The 17,826-nt window shown below is 32.2% G+C and overlaps 2 protein-coding genes and 1 pseudogene across 4 annotated transcripts; all 3 read left to right on the top strand.

Moving 5' to 3' along the window:
• The first annotated feature begins 7,417 nt into the window (after positions 1-7,417).
• LOC132063881 (probable serine/threonine-protein kinase At1g01540) lies at positions 7,418-10,909 on the top strand. 2 transcript variants are annotated; one of them, XM_059456613.1, is made up of 8 exons: positions 7,418-7,758; positions 8,432-8,745; positions 9,253-9,357; positions 9,445-9,567; positions 9,651-9,821; positions 9,947-10,076; positions 10,172-10,372; positions 10,499-10,909. In XM_059456613.1, exons 1-8 carry the CDS (start codon positions 7,474-7,476, stop codon positions 10,664-10,666), a joined length of 1,497 nt encoding a protein of 498 aa, XP_059312596.1. In that variant the 5' UTR covers positions 7,418-7,473; the 3' UTR covers positions 10,667-10,909. The 2 variants fall into 2 exon arrangements, with proteins under 2 accessions (XP_059312596.1, XP_059312595.1); XM_059456612.1 differs by having other exon boundaries at positions 10,172-10,381.
• Positions 10,910-15,101: 4,192 nt separating this feature from the next.
• LOC132063879 (protein BPS1, chloroplastic) lies at positions 15,102-17,826 on the top strand. 2 transcript variants are annotated; one of them, XM_059456611.1, is made up of 2 exons: positions 15,102-15,308; positions 16,512-17,826. In XM_059456611.1, the coding sequence occupies exon 2, from the start codon at positions 16,527-16,529 to the stop codon at positions 17,583-17,585; it is 1,059 nt and encodes a 352-aa protein (XP_059312594.1). In that variant the 5' UTR covers positions 15,102-15,308; positions 16,512-16,526; the 3' UTR covers positions 17,586-17,826. The 2 variants fall into 2 exon arrangements, with proteins under 2 accessions (XP_059312594.1, XP_059312593.1); XM_059456610.1 differs by lacking the exon at positions 15,102-15,308 and adding an exon at positions 15,923-16,244.
• Positions 16,128-16,279, top strand: LOC132065870 (U6atac minor spliceosomal RNA; annotated as a pseudogene).

Raw genomic sequence — 17,826 nt, 5'->3', positions numbered from 1 at the left:
CCTCAAGTGCGCACTTAATCAACACATGCTACGTCATCCAAAATTACTTGACTCCACACAAGATCAATCAAGGCTTGTTATATGTTTTGGACTAAAGTTGGCTAAAAAGTATGCTTAAGTAGGAAGTCAAACAGAGTGCTACAATCATGTTAGCGTGCTTGTATCACTATCTTTGTAAGGCCTCCATCGATATGAGATAGCGGATTCCTACCACTAAAAACCTAAAAATATTAATAAAAAGTATTAACCAATAGTATTTATAAAAAACTTGTTCAATTCCTAAACGATAGTTCTCTTTCTTCTAATTAGATTTTTCTAACCTTCACATTTCTTTCCCGCAGAAAAATTCTCTTTATTTTCTTTCTAAAACGATAAGATTTTTTATTTCCTTCACATGAAAAAAATGATGTTGATTGTTTATTAGAGTTGCATTAATTCAAATTATCTATCAGTGTTTAACTTAGAGAATTACATGTGGCAAAGGGACGCATTTTTGATAAATTATTTTAATAAATCTTCAACTAAGTTGTATTAGTTTTGTTTTAATTTTCATGTATATTGTAATTGTAAGGACTCATTCGGTTTCATTTAGTTTATTCGGGAACCATATTCGACGAGAGCCTTCCCGATTATTGTCGGGTTGAAATATATATTATAAGAGTGCACACAATATTTTATAGATCGTAAATAGTAGAAATTTTAGTCAAGAGGCAATTTTATAAAGATACCACCAGTTGATTGTTTTTAACCACGATGTTTAAGGCCAAATACAAATTAATCGATATGCACAATGGTTGCCATTTTGGCACCAACGACTTCGATACGTTATTAATGCACCGTCAATCATGAACCACTTGATTACGACCCCTACCTTGTTTGGTTCGTACGCATTACTACGCCTTGTTAAATTAAAAATAAATTTAATTACGTGCTAAAATATTTATTTTCGTTCAAAATTGTTTCTTGTATATTTAAAATGCATCGATGTCTACATATATAAATGATATTAATAACTTCCTTTGTCTTTGTTGTTTCTTAAAAGATCCTACCAAATAACCGATCATGTATAAATAATCTAGTGGTTCTTGAAGTTTAGTTTGTTAAAAATATTCATATATTTGTATATTACAACTTGTGATATACTAACCATATATTTAATAATATTTTAATTCTAAGACTTGATGACCAAATTTCTCGTGAACCCTAGCCACGACATCTACTACTAACAACTTTTTGGTTTAGAAAAAGGATGCAATCAAATTGGTATCTAGGTTGATACAAAATTTATCACATCTATGATTATCAACATACTTTCCTATCTTCCAAAGGTTATTTCCAACCTTCCTACCAAGAAACCATATATAAATTATAAAACTTATTCACATTAGACTTTTTTTGACGTTATCACCTCATTTTTTTTTGAAAAATCGTCATGCTTTGAAAATACATATATTTTGTAATCTAAAGCCGAACAACATCCCATCTCGTTCTTGTGTAGAAATGAAAATATCTTTCCTCGTTCTCCATTCATAAAGTATATATTCATGACACGGAAGTTAAATACCATGACCAAATTGATTAATTTACACCAATATTATTTTGAAGTAAAGAAACTATCAATATATTCATAAAGTACTTTCTTTCACTCTCTTCATCCTCTCCCGAACAGGTCGTCATCCTCTCGAATTTTCAGTAGCTAATTTCAAAGATTTGATCATTATACATATCAACGCCGGCATAACCTGAGAAAAGGAAAAACCATATTAATAAATTGTAGTAAGATTGTAGGATATATAAGCAAGTTTTTTTCTCTAGCAAAAATTTATACGAGTACGAACACATTTAAAAGTTAAAAAATGCAACAATTTTGAGGTTTCTAATAAACCTATTCTAGCACTAAATAATGTAGTTAAAAACATGTAAAAATGCAACAATAGAAAATTAACATAAATTTGACTAATTTATTTGTTGAAAATATATAAACCCAAGCTATCGAAAAATATAATTTTTGCTTACTCCGGCCTCATATTCTCCGTGGCTACTACTAGTACGTCTTTGACTACTCGAGCCTTCATCAAATGATCGATGACCATGCGTGAAATAAATGATTGACTTAAACCAAGAATAAATATATTTGAAATTGATTAAAAATATTGTCGTGCTAAAATAATTGAAAATTCTGCAAAATGAGGTAAAATAAAAAATAAATTAAATAATAGAAATAAAATAAATTACTCATTTGAAATAGAATTTTGAAATTAAATAAAATAAAATATTTATATCGAGAAATTAAATAATAGAAATAAAAAAATTAAAAATTTTAAACTCAATGAACCTTATTGTTACCTAAAATTAAAGAGATATAAATATCAATTTGAATATTTTCACTATTTGTCCCCATCTTCTCATGCAATAGTTCAACCAATTAAGATAGATGAAATAAACATGCTAACAATCATTTTGGCACCTTCTAAAGATTATTTCAATTATTTCGCCACCCCAATACAAAGCAACCATCACATTATGTTCAAAATTGGCCATCTTTACTCCTACACGCGAAAAATAAGACACTTATTATTATTAATACTAAATTAAAACTATGGTATTTTTTAACATATTACAACATATTTGACTTTAATTAATCGTTCCAACAATAGGTAACAAGTAAGCCTAAAATTTGTTAATGTTAACACTATATTTTAACAAGTTGGCCTATTTTAGAAAAAGAATCAGTGTCCCATCAATCGAAAAAGACAATTACTTCCTTCGTTTTAAAAGATATATTTATAAAACGAATCAAAAATAAAATCGTAAAAGTTACCAAATTCAATCAAAATAAATCTTTGATATAATATTTGCATAATAAAAAACAACACAAAAGTATCATAACTAACGGTTCCTTATCATATAAAATATTTATGAAATAAAATTGAAAACAACTTAAATTCTTAATCATAATAATAATAAGTATTGTCACAGCTTCTGGGGAAAGAAGTCAATCGATCTCTAGTTTAAGACTAAATTCGAAACTTTTGTGTTTCGAGTTTGACTAGATCCATTATTTTGATAAAAAATAGGATGTTTCGGATTTATTATCCTCTTTCCTTAGAGTCTTATTTTGATACATAGTTTAAATATGTTTTTACTAAAATTTCCAAATATTAAATTTTGAACCAGTATTAGAAGTACAATGCCAAAAATTTAAGAATTCATCAAACTTAAATGATGGATCTGCTTCTTATATGTATTCATGAGGATTTTAAAGGCCAGTCTGTCGGCACTGAGATTTTTGTCTAGTAATTTAGATATGCAATTGCTCTTTATCAGATGCTGTTGCTTAAGTGGCTTGTCCTAAAACAAATATTCTTCAAGTTGAAAATAAGTCATGAAGCTTCTTATCCATGATGGGCATTGTTATTTATTATTATATGTCTAGAGATTTATAACATATCCATTCATGAAAGCCCTTTTAATTGCTTTTGTAAATAGAAAAAAAGTGCAAACATAGAAATGAAACATCTCCACGAATCATTCACTTGTCTTTACTAAAGTTGGCTAAAAAGGATGCTTAAGGAGGAAGAAACAGAGTGCTACAATCATGTTAGTGTTATTTCTCATCCATCGATATCTAGCTTTAAAAAAAAAACCAATAGGATTCAAACAAAAAGGTAAAGTATCATCATAAAAGTCTTCATTTTCTTTTAAAAAATTCAAAGATAGCACATTAACAAAAGCGTTAACATCTATAGAGATTCTGAACATCTATCAGTGTTTAACTTAAATCATGTGGCCGCATTTTCTATATAATATAGTGGTTAATTATACACAAAGTGCCTAGTCGTGAACTGTCATTCCTTCATCAATTACAAAATATTTTGATATCGAAATTTTTTAAAAATAAAAAAAATCTGAATCATTTAATATATAAATGTTTGATGTTATTTAATAATACATTGTTTTCTTGAAAATATGTTAATTAATAATCATATATTTGTAACTAATATTGTAAAAAAAAAATTTGATATATAATTTCAAAATAATAATATTTTAATTTTAATTGATTATAAAACTTAAAAGCATTCCTTTTTTTGTGAGAACATCATGGGATTGAATGTTTGACAATAATTCTATCAATTAAAAAATAAACGCATTTTTTGAAATTTTATTTTTAAAATCGAATATAACCTAAATTCAATCTCCAAAAGAAAAAAAAAAATTAACATAATACTCTTACATTTCCAACGCTACATAAGTCAACGTAATTAAAAAATACTCCTGGAATTCAAAGAGTTAAAATATAAGTCTATAACCTCAATCAAATCTACTTTAATAACGAAACTTATATAAGGAACTTCTTTTTATTAAGAGATGTAGTTTCAAATTAGAATATTAACACGGTTAAATGAATAAAAAATAAAAAACTAAAAAATATGATAAATTACACATTTGGGAATGAGAATTAAATATAAATACTATAAAAAGAAAATATATTTTAAAAAATAAAATAATTGAAAAGTAAAAAATAAAAAATAATTAAATAATAGAAATAAAATAAATTAGGAAAGAAAAGATATTAAAATAAAATAAAATAGAAATTAAATATGCTAGAAATAAAATGAATTAAAAAAGAAAAGAAATTAAAATAAAATTAAAAAGAAATAAACTAAAAAGTAACCTTGTAATTACAATAAATCTCTTACACCCAATTCAGAATTACTTGAAACAAAAAAGCCAAATGGGTTTATCCGGAAAAAGGCCCTTATTTTATTTCAAACAAATAACAAGCATCGCATTCATGAGTAATTTATCGATGGTAACAAGAAACCCTAATTTGTTAATGTTAACACTAAATTTTAACAAGTTGGCCTATTTTAGAAAAAGAATCAGTGTCCCATCAATCGAAAAAGACAATTAACTTATTTTTTAAATATAAAAGTAGTTTATTTTTTGATGGACAAACATCTTAAAAATTAAATCTTTGATATAATATTTGCATAATAAAAAACAACACAAAAGTTATAACTAACGGTTCCTTATCATATAAAATATTTATGAAATAATAATCAATTAAATAAAATCAAAAATATAAGCAATTTGAGTAGTTTAGTTACGCATTCGAAAAGAGTTTCTAGTATCTAGCTATAGGATTTATTATCCTCTTTCCTTACAAACTATGCTCCTTTTTTTCCTTTAAAGTCTTTTTGCCTTTTTTTTCTTCTTCTCTTTTGTAGTTTAGTTAATGCATTCTGAATTTTATTTTCGTCTTAACTTTCATGTCCAAAGTAAAAGAGATACTTGGACGGCAAATTAATTTTAACAAATTTGAAATTTAAAAGGAACATTGTCATTTCTCGTCATGATGTATTAGGAAAGCCAAAATTTTTCTCAGCAATTAAATGACCCCTTGATTTTGAGTTCATCATTTTCTTTTGGCAGGGAAAGGTTAGTTAAAAACAAAAATAAATTAACAATGCTCCACAGATTCTGAATTGATAAATCAAGATTTTCTAGTCAATGTAGTGGTTAGTACACGCTCTCGTGAACTGTCATTCTCCTTCAACAATCAACAGTGTCTTGATATCGATTTTTTTAATAAAAAAAATCTGAATCATTTAAGCCGTTTGATGTCAAAATACTTGAAACGTGTCAAAATCCTACTACTCCTACTTATATCCAACCGTTAGGACCTAGGAAGTAAGTGTTTTAAAAATAGTAGTTTTAAAATTTGATACATCCATTTTAACTTCTCATTGAAAAATTCCACTTTTTCCGGTGAAAGATTATTCTATTTTCCCCAGGTTAAATAGCCACTAAATTTTTTTCGGTGGGAAAATAGAGATTTTTTAAATTTGAACTTGATAAGTAATTTTTGATCTAATTGGATCTTTGTCTAAACAATCAAACAAAAAAAAAATTGAAATGTGTAGTTTAAAAGCGATAAATTTCTCATTAAGAATAAAATGGGAATATAAAATCAACTTATTTCTAAATACAAAAGTAAGTTTATTTTTTTGGACAAATTAAAAATAAAAGTTCATCAAATATTAAGATGGAACGAGTTTTATTACTTTTCTAATAATCAATTAATAAATCAAAAAATAACATTTTAAGTGATTGATTGCACAAATACTTTTTTTCTTTCTTCATATTACTACTTTTTAAACTCAAGTAACTGATACGGCACATAATTTTAAGAATTCCAAATCGGGACACATACGTCATTTCTCGTCATGAGCTGCCTATATTTTGTCTCAGCAATTATATGACCCCTTGACTTTTAGATATTGTATTTGGACCCTTCTTATAAATTTTGTAAATATGTTTTACACTCACTTAAACTATTAGTGGTAGTTTCATTAGAACTGTCAATTTTACTTATGTTTTGAAAATAATAACTGGCAAACCAACCTGCAATCTTAGTTTCAAAATGTAGTTCAATTTGATACATCCATTTTAACTCAAAAATTGCACGGATGCTTCTATTGAGGTTAAGCTCGAGTTCTAAATTTGAAGTTAAATCTATGACATGTCTTTGTCTAACAATTTCAATTGTTATTTATTAGTGCTAAATTATTTTTTAAATTTACATTTAACTATTCTGGCTAAGAAAGGATAAATTAACCATGGTATAAAATTCAACATCATTCTATATACATGCGAGTTAAAAAGTTAAAGAACACACTTTGGTTGGCTATGGAAAGAGAATTAACAATGGTATAAAGTAACATCATTCTATACGCATTTTTATAATATCATTTTTTATTTAGTTGTAACGGAAGATATTTTGAGCCTTTTTCCCAAAGTAAAGGGGCATTTTTAACCCTTTTCCCTAACTAATATCTACATTATACATTACATACATAACTAATTCATGTATAACTTGTACTTATACCAAAATTTCCCTAACTTCATTTTGAAGGATCACTTTAGGTGAGTGACTTATACTTTCAAAGAGACTGATTCAGAGAGTTTGGCAAAAAACCCAGATGGAATACTTTTTTCTTGAAAAGGGGTGGGGAGAAAATGACATTTTTCAAAAAGTAACACACTTAATTAGAGGTTTCTTAAACCTAAGGGGGTTTAATATAACAATCAACCATATTTTTGCTACCCAAGAAAAACACACAATATTACTAGTTGCTAGGCTGGCTGAAAAAACAAAAGAGAAAAGGGAGAGATTCTCACGCACTCTCACTTCTCTTTCTCTACACTTACCGGAAAACCAAGAATCCGACAGTCTATCTCGCCGGAAAATCAAGAATCCGACAGTCTATCTCTTCGGAAAATCAAGAATCCGACTTTACTTCGCCGGAGAAACCCCATTGTGTCTGAATATTCAAAAACTATACTCATTCAATCTTCCCTTTTCTTACTCTTACTCATCACAGAGTAAAATATTTAAATACTTGTGTGAATGTGAAGTGATTGGAATACAATACACATGCAGTATAGTGATTTTGATTACTGACTAAGATGTCTATATACGATGCAGTGTTTGTGAACAATGAGTTATCGAAAACAACTTCTATTTTTGGATTGAAACTTGGGGTAGTAATTGGGATCTTTTGTGGAGCTGTATTTGTTCTCATACTCTTTCTACTATCATTGTGTATCACCGCCACTCGTCGCCGTAATACCACCGGAAAAGGCAAACTCCACCGCCATGTCAATGGTGAGATGACACCTGTTGTTTCTAAGGAAATTCAAGAGATTGTTCATCATGATCCAGCCCAAGATCACAGGCCCATTGTCCCTCAGGTGAATTCAAAAAACAAGTTATCATTCATATTGATTAATGTTTCAATAAGGTCTTTTAGCTGGTTTTTAGGTTGTTATCATTGGAAAAATGTCATCTTTTGATAGCTTAGAGCTTTTCTGAATTGGTAGTTTTGCTTTATTTATGGACATAAATTTGATCTTTGATAGTTTCGAGATTTTTCAAATTGAGATTTTTGCTTTATGCTGAAACTAATGTTATAAATTAGGGATTCTTTGAACTGAGAATTTTTCTTTTTAATGAAAAGATGTAAACTTTGGTTCCTTAGATTGTTTTCAACTGGGAATTTTGAATTTTCTTTTTATTATGATCCCAAATTTTTTACTTTGAATGTTCAGTTACAGTGGTTTTCTTATTTATTTACTATTTCAATGAGGTCTTTTAGCTTGTTTTTAAGACTGATATATGGTTAAATTTACATTTTCTTTGAAAAATTATAGTAATTAATTGATAACTAAAATCTTTTTGGAATTGGGAGTTTTGTGGTATGTAGAAAAAAATGTAATCTTTGACAGCTTTTGAGATTTTCTGAATTGGGAATTTTGCATTTTATGGAAAAAGGATGAAAATTTTGTTATTTTAGATTATCTTCAATAAGGAATCTTAAGTTTTGTTAAAAACTGAAACTTGATTGGTATTATCTTTATGTATCAGGCAGTGCCAGAAATACAGATAGATATGGGGAAAGTGGAGCACAGAGTGGTGTATTCAGACAAGATGCCTGGGGCATCAAGTGGTGAGAGTAGGGCGACTAGTGGGGCTGAAACAGGTTCGTTAGGGAATAGTGGGCAATTGCCAGAAGTGTCACATTTAGGGTGGGGAAGGTGGTATACATTAAGAGAGCTCGAGGCTGCCACTAATTGCTTGTCTGATGAGAATGTGATAGGAGAAGGTGGGTATGGGATTGTGTATCAAGGTGTATTGGCTGATGGTATTAGAGTAGCTGTAAAAAATCTCTTGAATAACAGGTAAAAACCATTAATGCCCGTTTTTATTATACAAAGATCTCTTTCAGTCTTTGCTGACTTTCTTTTTTTGATTTGCTTGTTTCCCATTTGGCTTTGCTAAAATTCTAAATAGTGTCTTCAACTTACATGCCATTAATGGCACTTAGATTGTTGATCCTGTTAACAATTGTGTTTTCTTCATGTGTACTCAATCCCCCTACCATTGTAAACGAAAGTACTTATTCTTTTCTTGGTTCTTCTGAATTAACATTGTTAAATTCAGGAAGAAACAGATTATAGTTGAACGCAACGTTCTCGTTTAATGCTTTTACCACATTCTCTTTGACAGGAGGAACCTTCCCTTTTTTTTGTGTGTTTGGAGAACTTTTGAGCCTTCCAACTAAAACTGAAGCTACTAATCTTATTTGTCAACAGCATTGTCACATCTTTCTAGTCTTTAGCTCATGATAGGAGTACTTATCTGGATAAATAATTTAGTGAAAGTTTAAATGGAATCAACAATCTCAGGGGTCAAGCAGAGAAAGAGTTTAAAGTGGAGGTGGAAGCTATTGGGCGTGTAAGACACAAGAATCTCGTGAGGCTGCTTGGTTACTGTGTTGAAGGAGCTTACAGGTACTGATTTCAACTCTATAATTTGAATTCTGAATTGTAGTTTGCTTTGAAGGGTCAACAGACTGAGAGTGTCTTTCTGCTCTTTAGGATGCTTGTCTATGAGTATGTAGATAACGGAACTTTGGAGCAATGGCTTCACGGAGATGTTGGGGATGTTAGTCCTTTGACATGGGATATCAGAATGACTGTAATAGTGGGAACAGCGAAGGCGTACGTACTGTACTCAGAAACTTCTTGTACATACCAAGGTTTTAAAACATAACTTAACTGCTAGTTTTCTATGTATGCTGCAGTTTAGCCTATCTTCATGAAGGTCTGGAACCTAAAGTTGTTCATCGCGATGTAAAATCCAGCAACATACTCCTCGACCGCCAATGGCATACAAAGCTGTCAGACTTTGGGCTTGCTAAACTCCTCAATGCAGAGAGGAGTTATGTAACAACTCGTGTAATGGGAACATTTGGGTCAGTGAGTTCCTCCTTTGTTGCTTTTGATCCTTTTTGAACTGTGAATTGGGATTCTTCTATAGGATCAATCTAGTGATTGTCGTTAAGTGAAGCTATTAGTTAACCCATTATTTCTGTACCAGCTATGTTGCACCAGAATATGCTTGTACTGGCATGCTTAATGAGAAGAGTGACGTTTATAGCTTTGGAATACTTATCATGGAGATAATTACTGGGAGGACTCCTGTTGATTATGGTAGACCACAAGGCGAGGCAAGTTTTTCCCATCCTTTTATCAATTTATGAATATCATTATATCACTGAGTAACTGCTGTTTCATACAACTAACATTTGGAATAAAATGGCAGACTAATTTGGTGGAGTGGTTAAAAATGATGGTTGGGAATCGAAAATCTGAGGAAGTGGTTGATCCTAAGTTGCCTGAAATGCCTTCTTCAAAAGCACTCAAGCGTGCCCTTTTGGTTGCTCTTCGGTGTGTTGATCCTGATGCTCAAAAGAGGCCTAAAATGGGACACATTATCCACATGCTAGAGGCAGATGACCTGCTGGTTCGTGATGTATGTACCAAGTTCATTTTTTCAAAAAAAATTAACAATCAGGATTTTGTTGCGTTGGCATTCCTTAAGTCTATCTTATTGTTCGTTTGTTAATCTGTCCCTTTCTACAATCTGTAGGAACGTCGTGTTGGGAGAGAAAGAGAATCGTCTAACTCCCACCATGACTCCAAGCAAGACAACCAAGCTGGTCCCAAGTTATCCAGAAAACAATATGGTGATGGAGCATTGGAAACTAGTGAAGGAGACAGTAGTAGAAACCATAATTTGCCGGCTAGTTGGAGATAAAATTATAATTGAAATATATGATCAATATTTATGTATTTAAATGCTTATGCAATTCTTTTCTGTACTTTGTGTAATTCTTTTTCACTAACCTGCGTATTGCTTTTTCTATACTATTCTTTTTTCCCCTTGCAATTTTCTTGTTTAGGTCATTTAGGGTTTGTTGTTCACATACTGAGGTGCACTTGTAATTTTCATCCTCATTATTTAATTTTTCTTTAATAGAAGTCACATATTTCAATTTCCCCTCGAGTATTTTTCTGTTTGGTTGTCTCTGTCCATTTAATAAAACTCTGGTCTGATTGCTAAACAGGTGTATACCAGAGGCCCACTGGCCAGCCATTACTATTCTTAAGGATAAGGATTCCTTCAGTGTACTTTTATAACTAGTGGACCCTGTTTTTTCCTTTGACAGCTAATTTTGCTGGATCAAAGCTCATTTGGGAACCCCTTATTGGCTTCTAGTTACTCTTTTTAATTGCTTTGATCCGTGTCTTGGCATGTTCTATATAGGGAATGGGGCCATTTGTTTGTTCTTGATTTCAGTGCATGAACATGTCAATTCACAGTATTAGAAAATGGCATGTTGAAGTGATTTGGTGGTGTAGAGCTGGCAACTAGGAATCATTAGGGCTAACATGCTCACTATCATTAGTTGATGATACAGCTTTTACCATTTGCAAAGTCCATGTGTTTTCTTGACATGTTCAAGTGTTATCTATCTTGGCTCTATTGTAACCCATTTTCTATAACCGAGAAATCTCCGATGAGGCATGTGTTTGAAACTCGATGGATAATAGGCTTGTCTCTTTATTCTTGTGAAATGTTATTGTATGCGAGAATTAAGTATGGTGGTATGGGAGGGACATTATGGAATGGAATCTGCATGTCAGATTTTTGCTACTATATTGTTATTGCAAATTGAGATTGGCTTTTAATACTTTCTGGTGATTATTTAAGACATATTTTTGTCCTATGGGGTTGGTTGCTTGTTAGAGCAAGAATAGAGTAATGAATGGAGCAGGTCTGGGCTGGGGAAGAGACATTTATGAATTTGCAGCAAGATTGCTTCTTGCTGTTGGAAGTTAGTGTGCATTCATGTGATGCTTTTATTACGCTATTCTACTACGATGTTTTGATAGATAAATTTGAGGGGCCTTTTGTTCCTCACTTCCTCCCATTTTATGCTGCATCTGTTTATATTTATTGTTTTTGTGATTTCTTTGGTTACTTGTTTCTTTGGAAACATTATATTAGGCTCAGAGTATAATCTAAGGCATCTACCCCTGGCAGAAAAGAAGACGGAAAGAAAGTTTGGACCATGTCTCCCGAACAATCTCAGTACATATGGCGCGTGTGTTCAGTACGGAGGAAAATGTTTTTCAGAAAAATAAGTGAGTTTCGTACTTATTTTTTTGTGTTCGTTATGTGTAAGCAAAAGATATTATCCTAAAAACACTTGTATATAATCTAGTCAAATGGTATGGAAGGTTGGGGGGGGATAGGGGTGTGGGGTGGTGGGGATGGGGGGTGGGGTGGGGTGAAGATAAGGTGATGTTCAGGGTATACGGGGGGGAGAACACCTACTATATATACAAAATAAAATAATTTGAAGTTTGAAAATACACTATAATTTTTCGTGCAGTGCATTTAACCCCTTATAAGTTTCGGCTCCGCCTGGTCGATTCAATCAATGGGAATGCCACTTACATGTTTTCCCTACTTTTTACAAAAATTTTTTTCATTTTTATTAATTTTTTTCCTGTAAAAAACGTTTTTGATCAGCTGAACATGAAAAAGGTGGTATAATTTTCTTCATAACAAACACACCCTTCGTTAATTTGGCAAGTAAGGACCAGATTGCCAAATCTGATGGTGCAATCTGGCCCAATATAAGGTTGGAGGCCCAACTGTCCCTTTTTGGCCGAATCATACTTGACAACTGAGACTATTCAAGATTAAATGCGATGCTAATTTAGCCCACAGAAAAATATTGCCGTGTCAAAAGATTTGACGTGTTCAAGCACGTAACCGAAATTGGCCTGCTTACTAGCAAATGTATATTTTGTATACTATGTATAACGTATATATGAAATATACATATTTTATACATAATAGTATATATTTTTTTGTATAGTTGGCTAGCAAATGTAATTGTTTCTAGATCGACTGGCCAAATGTGCAGCTTGCCCAATTATACTAATATACTACTTTACTATGGTTAAGTGATAAAATGAAGCGAGACATATTAATTAATCAAAATTAAGGTTTTTTTTCTTTTTCACAACTGATATATACATTGCTATAATATATACAAGTTCTCCTAACAATGTAAGTCTTACCATTATATTTGCTAAAGCGGTTATTTTAAGTTTCCAATGTCATCGAGATTTTGGATTTTGGTTGAAAAAAAAAGTAGGGTTACATATCTTTGTATTTTTCTCCTTTTCTGTTGACAACTTATAGTCATCTTCTACTTTGTAAATTTAAAATTACTTCATTTGATTTGTAATCTCCCAACCTCGTCTGTACATGCAAATAGTATAGTATGACATACAAAAAGTGTAATTTTAAAAAAAAGAATAACATGAATGGAAAGGTTCCTTAGTAGATGGATGGATCATAGAGCAATAGAAAGTTGTACTAATTGATTTATATTTTAAATAGACATAAATTAATTTTCAAACACACTACCATCACTTTCACTTAATCTGCAAGACATCTTGCTCCCTTTGAATTCTTAACAAAATTAAGCAAAGTTGTTACGCGTACTTTACTTGTGACCATTTGGTCAAAACCTCATCCATTGCTTGCTGCCTTAAAATACTAAAAGTGCAAAACCTTAAAAGCAGCACCAATTAGAGCCTTTAATAAGATTAGAAATTAGAAAATTTTACAAAGATTGCCAAAAAATAAAATAAGTGGAGCATGTATAGAAAAATCCGTACAGAGAAGTAAAAGCCAACTGGAGAGTAATGTGATGAAATGACGATCTCAACAAATTAAGAATGGGCTGTCGGCTGAAATCAGCAAAATATTAACCGTGCGATTCTTGTCGTCTCCAATCTTCTATACGCTTTCTCACAATTTCGCAATTAAAATTTGAGATATTTTGTTGAATTCTATACCAAGCAAAGTTGAGATACTTTAGAATGGTAAGTTTAATGATCAACTGTACCAACAAGCCTAGTTTATGTACCAACAAAATATCTCAGTTTTATATAAGTGAATATCTCAAATATCTTAGATTGGTAGATTTACTTGTATTTGACGTTTGCCTCAAATCATATCAATTTATAATTGATAAACTCAAGTAATCAATTGATGTAATAAATGATACAAATTTATGAGCGTTTATACCAAACTAATGGATCACTTAACCATGATTAATTAATGTATGTATTCACTTAACCACAATAAGTTACATTTATTTGGTGTAAACACCCGGTGTGAGTAAGTATTTATCGTAATAAAGTGACGTGATAACGTGTACTCATAAATTATGGTCATTAATAATATATGCTCTTGAACTGTGAGAAATGATCTAGATTTGTCCCTCAACTTTGAGAACAAGGTTACTATACTGGTGGCGGCATCACCATCTTCTTTAACACTCAGAACCTCCAACAACCAAGTCTCTATCCCCGAAGCTCAATAACCTTCTTAACCTTGAAATCAGCCTAAATAAAACTCAAACATGATCAGTTGTACCAACAAGTTGAATTTCCACATCGTTTAGAACTTTATCGATGCAACTTCATCACCAATCTTTCTCAGAGCGTCAATAGCAATCTCCTACATTGATGTTCCAAAGCTAAAATAATCTAATTTTACAAAAAAAAAAACTGCCTTTTAATTTAATTACAAGAATACTATAACAGCTAATATGAAATTATAGTGATTAACGGCTCAACGCAGGTGGACATTGGTCTTCCAACAAAGGTAAAAATGATTTTCGGATAAATGTAATGATAAATATTTGAGAAGATCGTTTGACTAGGTAAATTTTATGCATATTTTTTTTTTTTTGTAAGTGTTTTGAGAGTGACAAGTGGTGGAATAATAACCTTTGATATTTTTTAGAATAGAGAAAATCAATTGTTATCGTCTGAATATATGTATAGCATGATTTTTTCACATAAAACTTATTATTATGATTTATTTAATTAATAATAAAAAATAATATTTCTTGTGCTGTTTTATTCTTTTTAAACTTATCTAGGAGTTTTCCTTGTTTGTTCTTTTTCTACCTGGGACCGCATTGAAGGTGGAGGGCACCGTGAGTCTACACTCCAATTAAGTTTCCCCCGAAATAAAAGAAAAGAAATTGGCCACTGGATTGTGCACACGTGGGGATAATGGAAAATCCAACGGCCAATTACGTAAATGACGTTACTACCCCCATAATATACGACGCGTATCGCGAACTTTCCACGGCATCTTCTCTTTACCGTTTCGTCTCTCTACTCTTATTATTATATCATCACAGGTACCACAATTATAATCTCTCACAAATCATATTTGTGTGTAAACAACTTTTAGGGTTTGACTCAAATTTTTGATACAGCTTTGAGATAATCGGTGCAGCTTTATAGGCGTTGACCGTTTTGGATTATCTCCGGGTTTGAATTAATCCGACTATCAGGTATGTGTTTACCATGTAATTGATGGTTTATTTGCTTTAATTTAGTTTTATCTGGGTTAGATCTATGCATTTTTTTTTTTGTGAAGAGAATGTATTTTTAGTTGCTTCAGATTTATTGATGTACCTGAGCTAGAAGCATGAGTTTCAATCTTTTTTTTTATAGATCTGTGTATATTTGTGTGCTAAAAAGCTTGGATTATGAGTTGGTTTTAGATCTATGGATAGATCTGTGATAAAAGCTTTGATTTTGACAAGATTATTTTGATTTTTATATTTGTGTGCTTAAAAAAGTTTGGATTTTGAGTTGGTTTTAGATCTATGGGGAGATCTGTGGTGAAAGATTTGATTTTGACTAGATTGTTGTGATTTTTCTTGTTTTGTGCTTAAAAAAGTTTGGATTCTAATGTAAGATATGGGGAGATCTCAAGCTTAAAGATTTGATTTTGACTAGATTATTTTGATTTTTCTGTTTTGTGAGGATTGTAATAAATTTTGATGAATGGAATTTATTGTTCTTTAATAAGTGGGTGCTTGATAGGATATATGTTATTTTCTTTTGGAGGTGTATGAATTTGAGTTTCTTTACCAAGATTGGAGAGGTGACCATGCATGAGTTGACCCTTTTTTTTGTTTCATTATAAACTCTCCAACTTCTATGACTTGGTGTAAATGTTTGATTTGGTTGCTATCCAGTTACAAGTGCTAAGGTATTAAGCTGGTTGTACTTGTTTTCCCTTTAATTTTTTAAAGTAGATTGCCAAGAAGACAGAATAACGTGGTTTTATTATCATGGTTGAGTGGATCTGCTGGGTGTGGCCCGTGTTCGTAAAGAGGAGAGGTGGTTGGCATCTCCTCCCCTAACAGGGACAGGAACAGCCTTCGGGCTTTACCTGTTACTACCAGACACATCCAGTGGATATGCTTGGTGTGGCTGTGGTATGCAGCTTCTCTCTTGTTTAGCAATCGTTTTTCTTTTCGAGTTGCGGCATGCATCTTTTTGGTTCTTTCAAGCTTGATTGTCAAGTAGTATTTACCGTTTGGTGTATATTGGTAATTGCATAGTTTGCATGCCGTTGTCATGAGTGAATTGCATACATGGGGAAGCTTCCTTAAGTGTATGGGTGGTTTCTGCGGGGAAAACTAAAACTTTGTATGCTGAAGTTACATTTTACTGATAGTGTCTTTTCCTCTGTTTCTCTGCAGTTTATCTATATTAAGATGAGTCTACCACAGGAACCACACCGCCCTTATCTCCGATTTGGAAATCCTTTCAAAATGATATTACCCAAGGGCTCATACTTGTCTCCCAAGCTTCTTGCTCTGTTGAATTCATTCGAGGAGACACTAGCAGGGAGGCTTAAGAGTCTTAAGCCTGGAGACAAGGAAGATATCCTTAGCCTATCATGGATGAAACAAGCAATAAGCACGCTTTGTGCAATTCATACAGATGTGAAAACTCTTATTACTGATCTCGAGCTTCCTGTATCTGACTGGGATGAGAAGTGGATTGCTGTCTACTTGGACAATAGTTTGAAAATGCTGGATATGTGCGTTGCCTACAGCTCTGAGATTTCGAGGGTTAGCCAAGGCCACCTCTATCTTAAGTGCAGCTTGCACAACCTGGATGGCTCCTCAACACAGTTCATGAAGGCTCGTTCTTCGTTGGATGGATGGAAGCAGCATATTAATTCGAAGAACCAGAGACTGGAGAATTGCTTTGCCATCTTGGACAGCCTCACTGAATCACTGGACCTACCCAAGATCAAGAATTCTGCGAAAGGGAAGGTTCTGATGCACGGAATGTATGGGGTTAGGGTTGTAACTGTTTTCATATGTAGCATCTTCGCTGTCGCATTTTCAGGTTCTGCGGCGAAATTGAAGGATCTGCAGGTTCGTGAGACTTGCTTGTGGACAGATGCTTTTGTTGATCTTCGCGATTTTATTAGTGGAGAGATTAGGAGCATATATTCTGGAGGAAAGTTCACAGCACTGAAGGAGCTTGAAGCGGTGGATGTTAGCGTGAAGAACTTATACCCAATCATACAGGATGGAATAGATCCTATTGACACAGAACAATTGGAACTTCTAACTTCAGATCTGACTGCAAAAACAGAAAAACTTTCGGAAGGACTAGATCTCCTAGCAAAGGAGGCAGATAAGTTCTTTCAAATCCTTCTAACCGGACGTGATGCTTTGCTTTGTAACCTTAGAATTGGTAGTGCAGTCATTAAACCAGTGCAACCAAACAACAATGTACATAAACAAATGGTGAAGTGAAAGTTAGGAAATAAAATATCTTTTGTGTATACACATGGGTGCGGGTGCGGGTGTCAATGTGGAGTTTTGTGCTTTCTGGTTAAGTATGATGTACTGCTAAAGAATGCAATATATAGTAATTGTTGTAATCAAGGTTGTTTGTCGTGGCCATATAGTTGTCTTATGGTGGTTGATATATGTCTCTACTCTTCTTATAGTATGTCAATGATGTATAAAAATGGTTTATGGGGTTCACTGAGAA

Source organism: Lycium ferocissimum, chromosome 7, assembly GCF_029784015.1.
Source record: "Lycium ferocissimum isolate CSIRO_LF1 chromosome 7, AGI_CSIRO_Lferr_CH_V1, whole genome shotgun sequence".
Classification (NCBI taxonomy): Eukaryota; Viridiplantae; Streptophyta; class Magnoliopsida; order Solanales; family Solanaceae; genus Lycium; species Lycium ferocissimum.
This window is presented reverse-complemented; position numbering and strand designations above follow the sequence as displayed.

Bases quoted from the DNA above. Each gene is read 5' to 3' on its own strand.
- LOC132063881 (XM_059456612.1), top strand. From the start codon at position 7,474: ATGTCTATATACGATGCAGTGTTTGTGAACAATGAGTTATCGAAAACA. The intron at 8,746-9,252 runs GTAAAAACCATT...CAACAATCTCAG, and splicing joins AAAAATCTCTTGAATAACAG to GGGTCAAGCAGAGAAAGAGT. The intron at 10,077-10,171 runs GCAAGTTTTTCC...ATAAAATGGCAG, and splicing joins ATGGTAGACCACAAGGCGAG to ACTAATTTGGTGGAGTGGTT.